General features: G+C 44.1%; 1 protein-coding gene across 4 annotated transcripts in view; it reads right to left on the minus strand.

Annotated features, from left to right (window-relative positions):
* Positions 1–18881, minus strand: part of NFRKB (nuclear factor related to kappaB binding protein) — a 988461-nt gene that overhangs the window by 875724 nt on the left and 93856 nt on the right. For 2 of the 4 annotated variants that reach the window (XM_086956903.1, XM_086956900.1), the window contains exons 2-5: positions 14959–15004; positions 13542–13742; positions 13221–13422; positions 2608–2735 (exon numbers count right to left, since the gene is read on the minus strand). In XM_086956903.1, coding sequence (XP_086813029.1) covers positions 2608–2735; positions 13221–13422; positions 13542–13676 — 465 coding nt within the window. In that variant the 5' untranslated portion in view covers positions 13677–13742; positions 14959–15004. The remainder of the gene's footprint in view (positions 1–2607; positions 2736–13220; positions 13423–13541; positions 13743–14958; positions 15005–18881) is intronic. The other 2 variants (XM_086956902.1, XM_086956901.1) reach the window with 1 other exon arrangement.

An 18881-nucleotide genomic window follows, 5' to 3' on the forward strand; every position in this document is an offset into this window, starting at 1 on the left:
CAGTGTCTGAAAAGCATTCACTGAATGCAACCCACCCTGCAACCAATACACTAAAGCCTGTCTGGGGAGGTGCCAGCACCTCCCTGGAAAGGAAACCTATTGTCCAGGCCCCCCCTGCGGGAGTTTTGTCCAGCAGCAGGAGGGCAGACTCGTGTCTGTGGCGGCAGCATCCATTTTGTGATGCTGAGGCTCTGTTTAACCTTAACCGGGTTTACCAGTAACTACATGTCTTCTCCCTCTAGAAGGGTGGAATGGTACCCCCACCGCCAGGACTGGCGGGGGGGGGGTAGTATTCCAAAGTGTTTGACACCTTACATGACATGTTTTGATAAAGGCAAGCCAAAGTTAGCATTAACCGTGAGGATTATAATGCACTTAAGAGTATATGGTATGGCTATATAGAATAGAATAGAAGTGGCATTTATAGAGCGCATGGCTACCCATGGGCATCCCAGCGCTGGAAATAAAAGAGGCCTTTGAAGCTTATCTGGGTAAGAGCCAGGAATATCATAGAACAGCTATAAGGAGATGGTTCAGAAAGCCGCAGAGGGGTTCAGCTCAGGCTAGGGCACCCTCTCACATAAAACTAAGCACTCTGCCTCCAGGATTGTCAAGGTCTGCCATAGGAGTGAATTATAGGTTAATATGTGTCTATATATCTAAATATATATAGATATAGGTATAATATATCTAAGTAAAGGGTGATTACACCACCTTACCCAGCCTGCTGGTGCAGACATGTGGTGTCAGTTTGGCAGGCTAACCAGGGGCGGCACAATACATGCTGCAGCCCCTGGTAGGCCTTTAGTGCACCTATGCCCTGGGTACTTAAGGTACCATATACAGGGGCTCACAAAGGTGACCCAGTAACCAAACTGGTATGTACCTAAAGTACCTGGTATCCATTTAGAGAGAGAACAGCTAGGCTGTGGGCCTGATTAGCAGGACCACAGCCATACTAAAGTTGAAAAACCAGTGAATCACACCAAAAAGTGGGGGTAACCATAGGAAGCAGACCCTACTCTCCTACAAAACGTATGATCTGGGAGATCACTACATGAGCATGGTCCACCTACTCTACCAACGACCCATTGTTCGGGTCCGAACTGGTCGGCTTCTGTCGGATCCAATTCGAGTGAGGCGAGGGACACACGAGTGCTGTCCTTTTTCCCCGTTGCTCTTCTCTCTAGCTATGGAACCGCTGGCAATGCTACTCTGCAGGGGTGGTGAAGAATGGGGCATCCAATTGGGTGATGGGATCCATGCGGTCTCATTATATGCGGATAATCAGCACGCGGATGAAACTGAGGGGTTCCTCAATGGCTCCGCTCTTCAGTGGTACTCCGCCACATTCAGCAACCTCGGTGTTTTCATATACTGATCGCCCGTTGACGTACTTGAAGGCAACCTGACTAGAGCTATTTCGGCTGTCAGAACCCAGGTGCAATTTTGGAAGACACTACCACTGAACGTCATAAGCCATATTACTCTGATAAAGATGATCATCCTTCCAAAGCTATTATATTATTTTTTGAATCTCCCGGTTTATGTCCCAACCAGGATTTTCCGCGAGCTGGAACTGCTCCATGACCTAATTTGGAACAAGGGCAGGCCCGGGGTGGCATTGTGGAAACTATATGCCCCGACCAGCTAAGGAGGGCTAGCGGTCCCCAACATGGAGCTGTACTATTTGGCTGCCCAGTTACAATGGGCGACGAAGTGGCTCAGCGGCAGGAACCTGGAGGATACGGCGACCATGCAACAGCCCTGGACCCACTCCCAAATTTACCACTTGTTTCATCCCATTAGCAAGCCTCCAGACCCATCTCAAATACACCTGGAACTTGCGCATAAATGTTACGAGAGGAGCCTACACCTCACCCGGGGAGCAACCCCATACGTCCCGATAATACCACTCGTGGGGACACCTAGAGGAAGAGTGGGTACCTCTGAAGAGATCCTCTCACTTATGGTAGTGTTTTAGGTTAGTGTTGTGTTTGTGCAGTGTAGTGTTTTAGGGTAGTGTTGGGGGGGTCGTGCAGGGTAGTGTAGTGTTATTGTAGGGAGAGGACTGGGAGTCGGGGGAGGGTTGTGCAGGGTTAGGGTAGAGTCACTTACCTTGCAAACGTTAACCACGAGTATAGCTTTACCACGCATGCCTTAGCGTTGTAATGGTGTGCGTAGTAAAAGCATAGTCATGGTAAAATGTTACGATGTAATGGCATGCTGTTGTTTTTAAAATCGTGTAGTAATACCCGCGTAGTAATGGCACGCGTGGTAGTGGTATGCAATGTAATGACATACATCCCACTAGGAATAAGAAAGCAGTTATCTGAAACATGCTGGGGAAGGCTGAAGAATGTTCATCTTTCCCCATTCTCACTCAATGGACTATAGTTGTTGAACTCAGAATAAACCACCAGCAGAAATAATGTGTCCCATTCATGAAATTAGGTTGAGATTGCATAACATGGCAGGAATCCTCTTTGTTTCAGAAAAAAACAAATATTTTGTGTTTAGAGCAGTACAAGAGATTTCTGTCTTTGGGACTGTCTCAGTTTCCATGGCATTGTACAGGTCAAAGATCAGAGGTTGTGATACTGGTACCTTGCGGGAGGCCAAGATCTGCTTCAGTAGCTTGTGGAAGTACTGCTGCTGTGAGCACAAGTACCGTTTGTACTGTGATTTGAAGCAAAGCTGTCGGTACTTCACCACCTCTGGATTGAAGTGCCCATCTATGGAAGAAAACAACAGTTGGTTAAGTTTGAGAAGTCCCACAATAAAACCACCTTGCTATTTCCTTTTTTAAGGTTCACAACACAAAGTCCTACAGTAAGCTTCAAAGGATGAATTACATCAACTAAATAGTCACAAACAATGGCACTCTTAGCTACCGTTCTCAAGGGGACATAAGCCGGTTTCTCCACATGACACAATAGAACATGCAAACTTATATCAATAGTGAGCCCAAGAACGCAAGATGGAAAGTAACATTAATTACTCTGATAATGCTTTTGGTTTCTTCGGCAGAAGGGAGCAGTATGGAATATAGATGAGAGAGGGGAGAGAAAAAAAAAATATATATATATACCGCAGACAACAGCGACGTGCAGTGGGCCAGCTTGGCGGGAACCAGATTCGGAGGAATCGGGAACTTCCAAAGGAGACCCAGGTACGAACTGTTTAGCGGAATAAGGGGTGAGAGGAGTGCAACGAACAAAGGAAGGGAGAGTATTGACCACCTCCTCGGAACTTCGCGAGTATTGTGATTGAATAACTGATAGTGCTATGGCGTCTGACACAGTGAACGAAAGAGAACAGGCAGCGCTATTAATGTTCAAACAAGCCCCTGCAGTGCGTAACAAATGGGGAAACCCGATAACCACAGAATCGACAACAAATACAAATTTGAAAGAAAAATGTTAAATATTGGAGAAAAAAAGCCGCAGTGAGCAAAGTAAATGGTGGGAAGCACGATCCCTTAAAACTTACTTAGATGTGGACAGAGTCCCGCCGGGGCTTAGAATACTTTTGGCGCCAAGCTACGAGGAGCCAAACCCTCTAATGATGCGTGCTTGGGCGGAATGTAACCTCGACTCGTCCAAACGTCTCATGAGAATTTTAATAGAGTATGCAGAAATCGATCGTGCTAAGCTACTGGAGGAAATTGACAAAATAAATGAGGAAATTGAAGCCCTGAACCAACCTGATGAGGAAACAAAACTACGATCAGAAATGAAGTCAAGACTCAAACAAGCATTTACAATGCAATGGTTTCGCCTTTGGAAAAGTTAGAGCTATTGGCATTGTAAATGACAAAATTTGTATTTATGTGTTGGTTTTGAAAACAGATACATAAATGGCATTGTCATTTACAATGCCATTAGCTTAATCTCTCGCAAATGTGAGACCTATTGTGCCCTACGGACGGACGAGCTCAGCAGACAGCAATTACTACCACACACACACACCCAGAGCCACACACACACACCCAGAGCCACACACACACACAGACCCAGCCACACACACCGAGAGCCAGCCACACACACACACACACACCCAGAGCCACACACACACACACACCCACACACACAGCCACACACACACACACACACACCCAGAGCCACACACACAAACACACACACACACAGAGCCACACACACCCAGAGCCACACACACACCCACCCAGAGCCACACACAAACACACACACCCAGAGCCACACACACACACACACAGAGCCACACACACACCCAGAGCCACACACACCCAGAGCCTCACACACACAAACACACCCAGAGCCACACACACACCCAGAGCCACACACACACACCCAGAGCCACACACACACACACCCAGAGCCACACGCACCCACCCAGAGACACACACCCACCCAGAGCCACACACCCCCACCCAGAGCCACACACCCCCACCCAGAGCCACACACACACTCAGAAAAGTGCTATGATATGACCAGCACTGACCATGCACTAGCACTTTTTTTAAACAACTCTTAACCACGCTGCACAGCATCTAAGCTGGTCAACAACATTGCTAACAGACATTGGCAAAGTCAATAGCTCTTGCATGGACGAGACCAACTGGCTTTGCCAATGCTTGTTTTGCTGTTTTGCTTTTCTCAGCATTGTGCAGTGGTTAACCAGCAGCTTGAAAATCACCAACTGAGAGCGAAATCCATGTCAGGGCCAGGGTAGGGCTGCGGACATCACAAGTTTTGCCTCAGTCTGAGAGCTCGTTCAGACTGTGGGGAAGCCTGTCACTTTCTCCCTTCACACATATTAGGTTTGCTTTAAGATGCAATTGGTGGGGTTGGCAGAGGGACCCCTGGGGTCAGGCTTGCAGTGCATACATCTAAGAAAGTTCATCTGCTTTCACCTACACAGGGCTGTGTGCCGCAGACTGGCTGACCTCTGAGTGAACCGACCGTCCATCCCTGGCAGCCTCTAAAACAAAGGTGTCTGACCCCAATGAATGTCTTAGACTCCTCGCAGGCTTGGAGCCCGGTTTGCACACGTTCTCTGAGAAATGACTAGAGACCAGTGCGGCTTCCTGCCTCACCTCCTGAGATAACGCATACGACCCGTGGGATACCCCAACAAGCTAGTGCTTTTTTTTGCAATTTTATGTAGCGCGAACTCGACCCGAGGGTATAAAGCCCTTTACATGAGCACCAGGTCACATTCGTTTTTCAGGTACAGGGAGATGTGATTTGCTCAGAATCACAGGATGTTTGAGCATCCCTGCTCACACTCGAACCCGGTTCCCCAACGTCAAAGTCGGCCGCTCTGGCCGTTACGCCACACCTTCTCTGCGACCCATGTACCTGACGCCCGCGTGACAGCCCGTGTCCCAGCTCTACTGGCACTCCATGGAATACACCTGCATCGTTTCTGTCCATCCATTTCTCTCCGGCCCCCGTCTCCATGCCTGGCTATCTCTGTTTGTGTTTCCAACCCTAAGCCAGTTATTATAATGCGAAAAAGTCTGTTTCAGAGAAGGGGAAAAAGTGACGGAACTGGTGCGGCGGGGGGCTCTGAAAGGAGTGCAGTCCTCTCACGGGCCGCCGTCCCGGGCCCCCAGAGGGGGGCCTGGCGCCTCTCTAACCAAACACCGTCAGAAATTACGGGAATGCCCATATAAAGCTTGGCACGTGACATCCCTCGTGCACGGGGCAACACCCTGCAGCCCGACCACAAAGCTCAGCGGGTTGGTGATTTGCTGCAAAAATAAACGAAGCATTTACACCGCGCAGCTTTCCATCCTTGCGGGGCCAGCACAGTGTCTCTCTTTCTCTCGCGCTGTCACTTTCTCGCGCTCTCTCTCACACTCGCACGCACTGTCTTCTGCTCTTGTCTATAAGTGCCACGGTAATAATGTTATTGAAAATTATTTTGGGGATATGTCTTCCCCTTGCCGTTCCTTGTATTCAATAATATTCCTGCGAGGAGGTTGGTAATATTTTATTGCCGACAGGCCACACGGCTATTGCGCCCAACTCTTTAAAAAGTAACTGTGAGGGCGCTTTGCGGTGACCCTGGGTTTGCGGAAGGAGCATTATTAAACCTTCGGCTGATTGCGAGGGTCGGGTGTGTCTGGGGGTACGTAGGCGTGGGATGACGTGACTTTACATGTATCTGATGCAGCTATGAGCCCCACATAGACTCGATGCCAACAGAGCCTTTGCCAGGGTAGCGCCCTGGGCGGAAATAAACTTAGCGCCCTCGCTGCTGGTGAAGGAAATGAAGAGAGAGGGCAAGGCCAAGGGAGAGAGGGAGGGCGAGGACAGGGGAATGAATGGACGGGGGTGGAATGGGAGTGCGTGGGGGGTCGGGACAGAGCCGAGCATGGACAAGGAGGGGCAATAAACAAAGTGAGAGCAGAAGAGGCACGACCCCAAACAGAGGGAGGGTGTACTGTGAAGGCAGTAATGAGAGTGGGGGGAGAGAGAATATTTTGTTGTTTAAAAGGAAGGCCAGAGCGAGGGTTATATCAACAACGGAACACCGTGGTGAGAAGTGGTACCATGGGAGGGCAAGAGGGAGACAGGAAAGCTGCGTGCCTGGGCTAAGTCCGTGGCATTGCACAGAAATAAAACGAGTTGTCGACTGAAAGCACAGCGCGCCCTGTAGGGATTCGGGGCGTGTTTTTCGTGCTCTCCCCTTCCCATTGGCTGGAAGGTAAAATTCCAGCCAATGGGAAGAGGAGAGGGTGGGACTTAAAAAAAGACGCAGAAACGCCCCCGAATCGCGTTTTGACGGGGAAAGAGTGACTGACAGCCAATCTCTTCCAATGGCTAGCCTCCAATTACACAAGAATTTTCATGATGACCCTTCCACCACACTAGAAAATTGATCAGTTTAAAATGGTGGCTACTCTCTCACGATGCAGATGCCGTCTGGGAGTGAAGGAACACCCCTCAGAAGCCAACAGGATTGTAGCACAATCCTTTACTGGGATCACACAACTTCTGCCTAATCAAAACGTGTACTCCTGGCTGCCAGCATTTGGGTGAAGCCAATGTCCCTGACTTGGTTATTCTTACATAATAAACAACCAAAGAAAGTCCACTCGAAATACAACGAACTATCCTTCCAGTTATATTGGTAATACTTGAGGAAAACTATGAGATTTCCCAAAATAACCTTCACCCAAAAAAAAGTCCTGTGGTGGCATGCTTCATCGTCGTGTTCTTCCTGCTCCGCTGCGGGACGGGGCGTGCTGCGACCGACAGAGACGTGCAAGCACTTTGGAAGGTGTGAGCTATAAAATAATGTGAGAGTGGAAGGATCATTTCACATTAATATTAATTAAGTAGACCATCTGGTTTTGCTTAGGAGTGGTACAAGGGATCAATTAATCTGGTCCTAATGAAAAGCCATAGGGGGTAAGGCTTGAAACATGTTATAAGGGAGTCACACATTCATTACTCTGTGCTTCTCCCTAAACCCCATTTTTTAACAATACCAGCCACAAGATTCAATAAAGTTTAGGTTTCAATCGGCTAGGTATTTTTGAATCTCACAAGTTCAGCTGACCTTTCCACTCTCATATTATTTTATAGCTCATACCTTCCAAAGTGCTCCCACGTCTGTCGGTCGCAGCATGCCCCGTCCCGAAGCGGGCGAGAAGCACCAGATGATGAAGCATGCCACCAAGGGACCTTCTGGTAGGTGAAGGTTATTTTAGGAAAACTCTTCATTTGCCTCAGGTATTACTAACATTACTGGAAGGATATTTCATTGTATTTCGAGTGGACTTTCTTTGGTTGTTTATGTGAAACAGGAGGCTAAGTCCACTGTGTACCTCTTTCTCCCCCCTTTGATTAACTCTATATCCTTACATAATAGTCTGGCGACAACAGTGTAGTCACGCCAGACCAAAATAAACATAATCAGCAAAGCATAAACATAACACTTCCAACCACTCATCATTGCATCATAATACACCAAACTAGACTGTGATCTCTTTAACCTATTAAGTGTGGCCATCGGCCAACTGACAACCTAGCTCCTCAGTGCGTGTGTTAACCTCTGGCAGATGCAGGGGAGGTGTTATAAGAACACTCTGGTGCCTTTTCTTCACTTTTAGCTTGGGCTGCTGGGAAAAATCATTCCCAGCAGGACGAGGCTGTACTTTTCGTAAAGACCATCAGCATTGTAATTACTACAAAACTGAAAGTAAAACAAGCGATCGACTCACTTTACTTTCACTACATCAATGCCTGGGGGAATAGCTCAGCCCTCCAAGAACTGATTAGGGGGGGAAATCACTGGAAAGGGGAGATTCTCTCCTTCCAATTGTATCATTACCAGTGGGTGCCTTCTGGGGATTGCAGCAGGAGAGTGACCCAAAGCAGCAATCCACCCACTTGACACCAGGGATTTGTGGCAGTGGGACCAACTTTCTTATGGAAGTGCTTGTGCTCCCCCAGACCACCCCTCCCAAAGATTTAGTCTCTCCCCCCAACCCTGCGACCTTCCCCTGCTTCCCGGGGAGTGGGAGGTTGAGGGCGATTACTCCTAATCTGTCCCCTAGGGGGACGACATCAGGAACAGCCCTTGAAAAATCATTGTGGATTTCTTATCCACAATGCTCTTCAATCCTATGTTGCCTAAAATCACAAATGTTCCTTGTATTTCTGTGACGTAAACTTACAGAATTCACAGGTATCTAGAAAATTGATACCAACAAGGATTTTCCCACATGTACCCAAAAAATGCTAACCCAATTTTCTGGCTGGGCCTAGTGCCTGCGACAGGAACAGGAACACACTGTGGGATCCACTTGAGGCACTGTCTGGGTTTGGTAGGTTTCCCCAGGTAGTGACTGACCCAGACCCAAAAAACACAGCTACCCCTACTGCCAAATCATATAAACTGTTTTGACAGGAAATGTTGAGGTCTCCTCTTTGCGTTTGGAGTCTGTTGCTGTAGCTGGCACTAGGCCCACCCACACAAGTGAGGTACCTTTCTTAACAGGAGATGTGGGGTAACACTGGGTGGTAAGAAATTTGAGCTTACCCACAGATTTCAAAACTTTCCCTACTGAAATGCAAGGCAAATGTGTCTCTTTGGCAAAAAAATTATATTTGCAAGGGTTTCTGGGTAAGAAAACCGGGTGAGAATCACACAAGTTACACAACCCTGTGTCTAGTTTTCAGAAATGTGTGGTTTTGGTAGGTTTCCCTAGGTACTAGCTGAGCTAGGGTCTAAAATCCACATCTACCCAAATTGCGGGGGAAAAAGAGGGCAGTTTTGAGAGAAAATATTTCATCTGGTTGTGTTGCATGTTGGGCCTTTCCTGACGAGGGAGCTTTCCCCAACCACACAAGTGAGGTACCATTTTTATCAGGAGGGATTTGGGAACGTTGGGTGGAAGGAAATATGTGATTCCCAACAGATTCAAGAGCATTTCCTCACAGAAATGTGAGGAAAATGTGTATTTTTAGGCATATTTTAAGAACTTCTGGTTAAGAAAACCTGGTGAGAGGCACACAAGTCACACCGACGTGGCACAACACCAGGTGGCTACTTTTCAGAAATGTCTGACATGGAAGGTTTCCCTGGGTGGTGGCTTAGCTTGGGCTACACACAATGTAAAAAAAACAGTGAGGATTTTGCTGGATGAAATAGGTCGTCTCCAGGTCAGGTTAATTGGGTGTTTTACATTGCAGGCGCTTGGACCAGCCACTGGTAACCGATACTGGTTTCATCTTGGGAAAATGTGGGAACAGAGAATAGTGGAACATGTTTTATTACCAATTGGGTTTCTCTGCATTTGTGACATCCAAATGTAGGCCAGTGTGCATGTAAGAAGACATTTTTTCAAAATGCCCTCTGGCTGACCTGATAGTATGGGTAACCCTAAATTCAGAGTAATACAAATAACCACGGATCAAAACTCAGTAGATGGTGTAACTTTCAGAAATACATGTGTTTCCTTGAAAACTATTTTTCACTCTCTATATTTTACCATAGGAATTACTCAATATTCAGTACATAATGAAAAAACATTGTAAGCAGCTGCAGCTCAGTTGCCAGCTCCGAATACCATGGGTTCTCTTTACAACCTACAAACCCTGTATACCCCTGCAACCAGAAGTGTCTAACAGACATGATATATTGTCTGTGCAAATCTGTTATAGTGACAAGTAGATACAGCTGAAAACGTCACAAATGGCAGTTTTTCCTAATTTGTAATTTTTTTATTTCAACCATTAGTTCCTCTGGGAAAAAATTAAGAGCGCTACACAAATGACCCCTTGCTGCATTCAGAATTGTGTCTAATTTTCAGAAATCAATAGCTTTCCAAGATCACCCATGTCTGTCACACCTGTTTCCACCACAAACTAGAAATTGGTTGTAGGCACAAAAATGAATGGAAATGGGCTACCTCTTTAGAAGTAGCAAACTGTTGTGTCGTTCCTAATAATACACAGGATGTGCATTTAGACAACATAAACTAAGTGATTGATGTCCGGACTGATTCCAGACACCCCCAAAGGAAATGTTAGCCTTTAGACCAGCTAGCTCACAGTGAAACCATAAGCCCCCTAACGTTACCAATGAGCTTATTGTTTCTGGCAACTATTGAACATGACAACCCTTGATCCTTCAGGGATCGTGGAAACAGGACAGCACTTTTTTCTCAGTTAATCGTGTTCGCTTAGTCGCAGAGATATACAAAGAATAAACAACATGGACGTTTTCAATAAGCACTTCTTGAACCAGGGTCATTCTAGTATAAAACATATTTGCTGCGACAATCAATAGACAGAAACGGACGGAGTAAATAAAAGGTTGAATTCTACCATGGTGCTAAAACAGTAAACATATGCAGGCATATCGATACATGGCAGTAATCAAGCTTACTCCTAAAATGTGAACCCTATCTAAGTGTACCTAGCATGTATGTGGGTGTAAATCAAAGAATCTCCTAGGAAAGAGCTAACCCCATTACCTGATGGGAGAGAACGAAGGACCCAGTCTTTGTCTTGAGTGGGACATCCCAAAAGGGATGTCCCACTGTGTGCTGGAGCTTCTGCGTGCAGGGACCCCAGTGTCTTGTGTCAGCTTGGAATCTCCTCCTCTGGTTACACAGCGAAGATGTGGTTCTTTTATACCCAAAAAGTACCCTTAGGGGTTCTACCTAGATATGTAATGGCTTGCCATTACGTGTAGTGGGCCGGTCATCCAAGGAAGACGACAGCGGTGACTTTTGTTCAGAGTTATTATACAGAATATGATAATCCTACTGGTTACATCCTGGGAAGGGATTAAGATATAATACTAGGAATCCTCATACATAATAAAGGAGGCTAGTTTCAGAGAAAACTGATCGATATTTATTCAGCACATAACTAGGTAAAAGGTCAGTGCCAGAACAGTTATGCAGAGCAAGGTAGGACAAGGTAAAAGGTTACGTAGCTACCTAAGCCTAAATTGGGTTACATTTGGGCTAATGAGAAAACCAAGGTAAAAGTAAATATTTTTTAATCAGCTCTGCTTGTTTCTGAAAGCTGGAAAAATGGTGATTGTAGAACAGCAAACCCTTTGTAGGTGCCATTTTTAGGGGGGGGGGGACTGAACTTACTTATGCAGCACTCCACCCCCTCCCCCCCCCCCCAAAATAACTTTTTGTTATATTTTGGCTATGTTTTGTCCTCTCAAAGGGAATCCACAAACCATGGGTACCTTTGAAATGTTATTCAGAGAGAAGAGGGAGCACATTTTGTATGCTGGACAATTCTTAAGAGCGGTGGGTATATTTGCTCACCAATGTCATCTTCAATGGATTAGATGAAGAAAATAAGGTCTATTCGTTGTTTTTTGATTATTTATTTGCTATATTCATATAAAACATTCAGTCTATCCAAATTTTGGTAGAGAAGTAAACTTGAGTTTGAGGAGGTACAGTAATTTTTACAGCGTCCATCAATGTGATCAATTGCAGGAGCCAGGATTAGAAACGGAGATCATCTAATAAGAAGCTTACTGGCCATGGGGAAACAGTCAATTTAAAAACTGTTTGATACCTCTGCAACACTATCGAAACGTTGCTGCAATATCAAATACGCATCTTGAGCCTGTTATATCCTGATCAGCCTAGTCATGTATGCCACAGCTTCAAAGAGTGAGTGCCAGTCGAATACTCCTTAGCACTGAACACACAACAGTTTTTATGTTAGTCATTTAGGCTTTTTAAAGTGCCAGCAAGCAGCACCAGGTGATTTAATGCGAATACACTAAGAGAAACAAGAGATATATTCACTCACCAAACACACAGCTCAGTAGAGCAAATAAATCAAGTCTGATACTAAAATGAACAAGATCTACTCCTACAAAGCGGCTTTTGTTTATTTTTCTTTAAATTGAGAGGTCACAAAAATCAAAGGTTGGAGTTCACGTATGGTGGATAATTTTGTTGGATTCCAAATTCAAAACCATAGAGGGGATACAAGTATAAAACTCATCCTTTCAATCTGCAAATTTTCTTCATTTAATTTGTAGTCATACTTCCTGTGTGGTTGTGTGTTTTCCATCCTTCTTGAAACTTGTACCTAAACAATGCAGCTTATCTGCATCACCTCCTGTGACTTACTGCTCCCTCTAGGTTACCATTGCCTCTCTATTTTCAAACTTAACTCACTGGGACGATTTTAAATTAACATGACTTTCGGCTTCATTAAAAAATAAGAATACGATCATTCCACTAAAACTATGCATCTATTACAATCAAATTATGGCGAAAAAATAGGAAGAGTTTAATACTCTGAACAGAGGAGAGATTTTAAAAAATGGTCAGGAAGTATTATTCTTTTCTTTTTGCGTTATTCTTTGGGGTTCCACCTTTTTTCTCAGCCCCTGCTTACAGGACTACCTGAAACTTTCTACGAAGGAGCTGAGGTGGATGAACTTTCTTTTGGAAATTTGTGTGAAGATTCATCAAAGGCACCAAAGTTATTAGCAAATCAAAAAAATCCCTCTTTCTATGGTAAGTCTGACCTAAATTTATCTATACACTGGCGACCACCACAGTGCAATTTGTTATATATATATATATATATATATATATATATATATATATATATATATATATATATATTAGTGGAATACAAAATTCTAATTTTTGTTCTACACAATGGTATGTAAGTTAGTATGCAATATAACTTTAATTAACACATTTTTAAACCATAACTCACCACGGAAGAGTTTCTGTGCCAGGTGAAGCGGGTTCCCAAAGCGGAAGTTCTCCCCTCCAAAGAGAGAAGTGATCACCTGCTCTTGCCTTTCCTCCTTCTCCTCTGGGAACTGGGGCAGAAATTTCTTAAGGTGTTCCCTCTGGGATTCGGTTAGCACTTCCTTCCATGTAGTTTCACTAACTACATCAAAAAATATCTCAGGCTATGAAAGATTACAAAGACAAAAAGATCAAAGAAAAAACAATGTGAAAAGAGGAAAGTAGTGGGTTTTTCAGCATGTGCAAAAGCCCTAACACCAAACAAAACGTTTGTTATACTCACATCCTCCAGGAGATCTTCCGGCAGACTGACCCTTGTTCCCCCGAGCATGCAATCTTCCATTATCCCAGTTCCATTTCCTTCACCACAGGGCCCAAGCTCTAGTGGGTCTGTCAAAATGTGATCCAGAGACTCCATACCACCTCTTCCCAGGAAACACTAACAGGAGCAATCCAAATTCAAGCCATGGTTCTAGTTTGTAACCTGTTGGGAAAGAATAGTTGTTTAGTCATGGTATGATCCTCTAAAACATTTAAGCTTTGCAAAGTTAAACCAAAAGGCACACTTATCAGAAATATGTTTAGCATCTCTATAAATCTCATTACCTACACATTTAAAAGAAAAGTGAATGTATAGATCAGGAGAAGTCAGGAAATGGAAGACTATGTTTAGAAACTGAGATGAGTTGAAGCCTAAATTAAAATAATTTAGAGACACAGTCAGTCAAGAAGATGTAAAAGTGAATGAATTAAAGAGTAAGATTCAAGCTCAAGCTTAGAACTAAGTCTCCCAATTCCCTTAATTGTGTAGGTTTATCAGACCCGGTTTACTGTGGGCAGAAAGGTGCGACTGGGCCCCAACGTGATGGTTGTGGTTGTTTGCCACTGTTACCCTGGCTCCTGTCCTACTATGGTTCTGCAAACTGGGCCAGGAACACGCTTTCTGCACTTGAATCTCGAGGAAGTGAGGACGAGCAATAAGAGGCTTCTCAGAGAGGTAGCATGGGGAACAAGAGCTCAGAACTCAACATTCAATCAATAGACACAAAACATTATTGTACAGCCCAGTGTTTAACTTTTGAGTTAAAAGAAAAGACTTACAGCATGATATAATACTACACAGCATATACACCAACAACCCAGAATCCACGGGTCTCTAACAAAAATACAGACAGAAGCATGAAAGAATGAATCTGGGGAGTCCTATTTAAGAGGACAGATTCCCGTCACCCACCAAGGTGGCATGCTTCATCATTTGGGATCTCCTCTTGACTGCAACCTGGTGCCGCCAAGGAGCTGCAACTCCTAGCAAACATTTAGGAGGAGCTTGCGGATGTTTTAATATGATCTGCTGACTAGATCTCCTAAATTTGATGGAGCATGAAGCAGTGTAGTGAAAAGTGCTTAATGCGGTGTATAAGGTGAGTAATTAAACTTGACTACCAGCAGAAAAATTAATTTAATCGGTATCCCGTGGTGTCAAGGATTAAAAGCAGTGTAAGCGCGGTCTGAAATAATGTATGAACACGCTGGTCAAAGCAATAAGAAGGTCTTCATGTTTCAGCCAATCAAGATCACAAATCGATCGTGGCCTTCCTCAGGACCTAGTTGTTATTACTACTGCATCAATAAGTGATTGAAAATGCACCCAAAAATATACTTTTTGCCAAAATATTTGGAACAATCCCATGAACGTATACCTGTGTAATACTTTTTGTAGGCACTACAGGGATATGTGATGAACACCTGTTGAAAGGGAGAGAAAAAAGAGAGCAACTGTAGACTCAAAATGTCATGAACATGTACTGTGTGTATTAATAAGAACACTTTCATCAATAAATGTTCGTCACATACCATACTTTCATGTGAAATCATTATATCAAAACCCTTACACGTATGTAATCGGGAGGACTACCCACTGCTCCTGGTAACAACTCAGGGCATGAGGCAACGCTCTGTGAACAAAAAAATAGTATAATAAAAATAAAATAAAGTCAAGAGCTAAAAACCTTATCCTCATTTCTAAAAATAGTGGACCCTATTGGAGTCACCACTCAATCAGAATAGTATCGAAGGGGTTAATTCAGATCGCCACCTAGGCATAAAGTGTGCTGGAAGGCAACAGGACTGAGCTCATATCAATGCAAGAGTATGTTTATCAAGCATGTAGAATACCGAGCTCATACCAAATGTGTGATTAGTCATGTGTAAAATACTCGGAGTATTAAAAAAGGAGAACAAGTAACTGTTGTTCCCTACTGTCTTCCCACTTGCCGTTAGACCGCCATAAAGTGCAGAAGGAGACAGACTACTTGAAAGACAAAGTTGTCTGTAAGGATTGTACCAGGGCTATGATTGATACTATATTGCCCCAACGCGTCATGAAGTTATTAACACCAACACAGGGCTCTGTTAAATGATACAGTGCCCAGAGACCAAAGAAATAATAAATAGCCAAAGCCAGGAAAATAGAGCAACCAAAGACACAAACCCCCTCATAGATCCTCTGCGCTTCCCTATCTGTCGCTACCTCGGACCCAGAACTGGTTGTCACGAGCAGTAGCAGATGGTGGCATGCGCGGGATTAAGAAGGGTGTTTGGTTGATCCGTAACAGCGAGCACCTGTGGCTAGCCGTTGCTGCTGCGCTAGAAACTACGTAGACAGTATGTAAATTGAGCCGAGCCATATGCGTTAGAGAACTACAAAAAGCCCCTGGGGTATGTGGGTAATGTAGTTTATGCATACTAGGAGACGTGTAGCAATGAACACCGTCCGAAAACTACAAGAGACTCCTGGGATGCATGGGTAGTGTAGTTTATTGGTACCGGGCAGCCTATAGCAAAAGGCCGCGTTGATGTATTTGAATGCTTGCAGAGTGCTAATAGTGAAATACGATGTGTGCCACCACCGCTATAGCTATGGGATGGCGTGGTGTGAGGCACAGAAACCGGTATTGATGTGTCACGCTCAGTAATAGATTGTTAAAAAATATTGAAAACCCGCAGCCTGATGTTGCATCCATGAAAAGGTCAAAATAGGGGGGTACATATAGAGTCAGAGTCAAAGTCACTTTATTCGATTATTTTAAAATCATAAAAGTATGCTATACCTATACAATAATAACTTTCAAGTTTATAAAAAATAATTAAAAAACGATTTGATAAAAACGAAACAGTAAATGAATATAAAAACAGCGGACTATATAGATGATTCTATGGAGAAATTTTATAAAATTATTCATTATCTAATAACAGTTATTTTATGAATTTGTTGCGCTATTAATTCATTATATAGATGGTAATACATGAAAGCTGTGGCAATTAAACATTATGCGGTTCCAATGATGTAATGTCCCTTACTCTGTTCCGTCTAGCACGGATAGATGCTATCAGAAAGTTCACAACCCCAAACATCACTACTGGGGACTCCATAAGCTGTAGATATAGCAGGGCAGGTTTTACCTGTGTAAACCCCTTAGCCCTTAGCAGTGGTACAATATACTTTTTCCGTCCTTCCACAAAAAAAGAGCAAAGAAACATAAAATGTATAAGATCTTGGTCAGAGAAACTATCACATTTACATGGTTCGTTTTCCGATGGTCTACACCACTTCACGTAATAGCCCAGCAAAAGATGTGCCTGATTGAAACGAAATTTTGTTAGAAGCCACCGATGGTAGGGTCTTGTGACAATAGTCAAATAAGGTTGTATAGACATTGCCGTAATCAGGGAATAATGTACCCTTACTGTTGGCTTAACAAGTTCTCGAGCTTCACGCTCTATTACTCTGTTGCCCACAAAGTGTTTCTTTACCCATGCAATATCTTCCTTGCATATGTTTTCGGGGTTAAGATATAATTCAGGCCGACCTAATTGCTTTGCTGTTGTTTTTATAAATGACAGCCATTGAATATCCTTTGCTCTATCACGTCCCATACAGTCCTTAATGATCTTGTGGTTTAGTGTAAGGTTTGGGTTCAGCCATGTTTTGATCCAAAACAAGAGTGTTGCCATGTTAAGGGTATCCTCAATGTAACCCAGCCCCAGTTCCATATGTACTGCAAAGGATGACGTGGAGTGGGGCAGCCCTAGAAGTGAACGCAGGAATTTATTTTCCTCTCTCTGTATTTGGGCAGAGTCTTTATAGCCCCATATCGCTGCTCCATACCTTGCTATGGCTATAGTTTTAGATCTGTATATAGCCAGTATGGCCTCTGCTGGTTTTCCACCCAATCTTTTTGCGAACCCCAATATTGCGGCCGACGATCTTCTCACGGCAGCCACTTTGTTAGAGATTTGGGGTACCCAGGAGCCCATGTCATCAAACACCACTCCAAGGTAGGTGAAGACTAACTTTTGTTAATACAACGCCATTACAGGAGAGTGTTTTCGTATTATTTTTCCCTTTCCCCAGGGACATAACATGGGATTTCTCCATATTTACCATAAGATCTATTTTGTGCATAAAAGCCCCAAAGGAGTTAAGAAGATGTTGTAAGCCGTTGGGGGTCCTTGAAATCAGGACTGTATCATCAGCATACAGTAAAACAGGCAATGGGACCCCCCCATATATGGGACATCAAGGGTAGCTGTAGCCAAGGTATTTCCTAATGAGTTGATATAAATTGAAAATAACATTGGGACCAAAATGCACCCCTGGCGTACACCTCTACCCGACTTAAAGCCAGCAGTACACTTCCCCTCTTGTGTCATGCGTATTGACGCCTTCAGGTCTCTGTGGAGTTCAGCCAGGAAATTCACAAGGGCCCGATCCAAGCCCAGATCCAAGAGCATTGTCCACAGCTTTGACCTATTGACTAGGTCAAAAGCTGTGGACAAGTCCACAAAAGCCAGGTGGACTGACCCTTTAGACGCCACTGTATATTTATTAATTATAAACTGCAAATTTAGACACTGGTCCTCTGTGCCTCTCCCAGTTCTGAACCCATATTGCTCATTACACAAGATATCGTTGTTATTAGCCCATGTGGATATTTTTGCCAAGATAACTTTCCCTAGTATTTTGAAGGAGGAATCAATTAGGGATATCGGCCTATAGCACCTTGGATCCCCCCTTTGACCCTTCCTAAAAACAGGGATTATGATAGATCGGGGCCAGGATGTAGGCACACTAGTGTTATCTGAGCAGGCTACATTAAAGACATTTGTAAGGACAAGGGACCAGATATAGGGATTAGCTTTATACATATCTGCCGGCACCCCATCTGGGCCCAGCGCCTTCTGTCCCACCGTGTCATCTATAGCCTTCTGCACTTCCTTAACTGAAAAACTCAGGGGGGGCTCTATGTGCTCAGGTGTTTCGGGTGTATAGGGCTCTACAGCGATATTACTATCATAAATGTTCTCAAAATGGTCCAACCATTGCCGTTCCGTGATATTAAGTTCAAAAATGTCATTTTCTTTACCATTAAAAAGGGGCGTATTAACAATCGACCAGAATTTAACACTATCCCTCAAGGTTGCTCTCTCAAAAAGGGACTCCCATGCATTTGTCTTTATTTCATTCTTACGGGTCTCTATCGTTATTTTATATTTTTTCCTTAGCATAGCCACTACCTGGTTTTCTCGTGGTACCCTTTTTAGTGCCTCCATTAAGTCTTTA

This window comes from Lissotriton vulgaris, chromosome 2_1 (genome assembly GCF_964263255.1).
Source record: "Lissotriton vulgaris chromosome 2_1, aLisVul1.2, whole genome shotgun sequence".
NCBI classification, from domain to species: Eukaryota; Metazoa; Chordata; class Amphibia; order Caudata; family Salamandridae; genus Lissotriton; species Lissotriton vulgaris.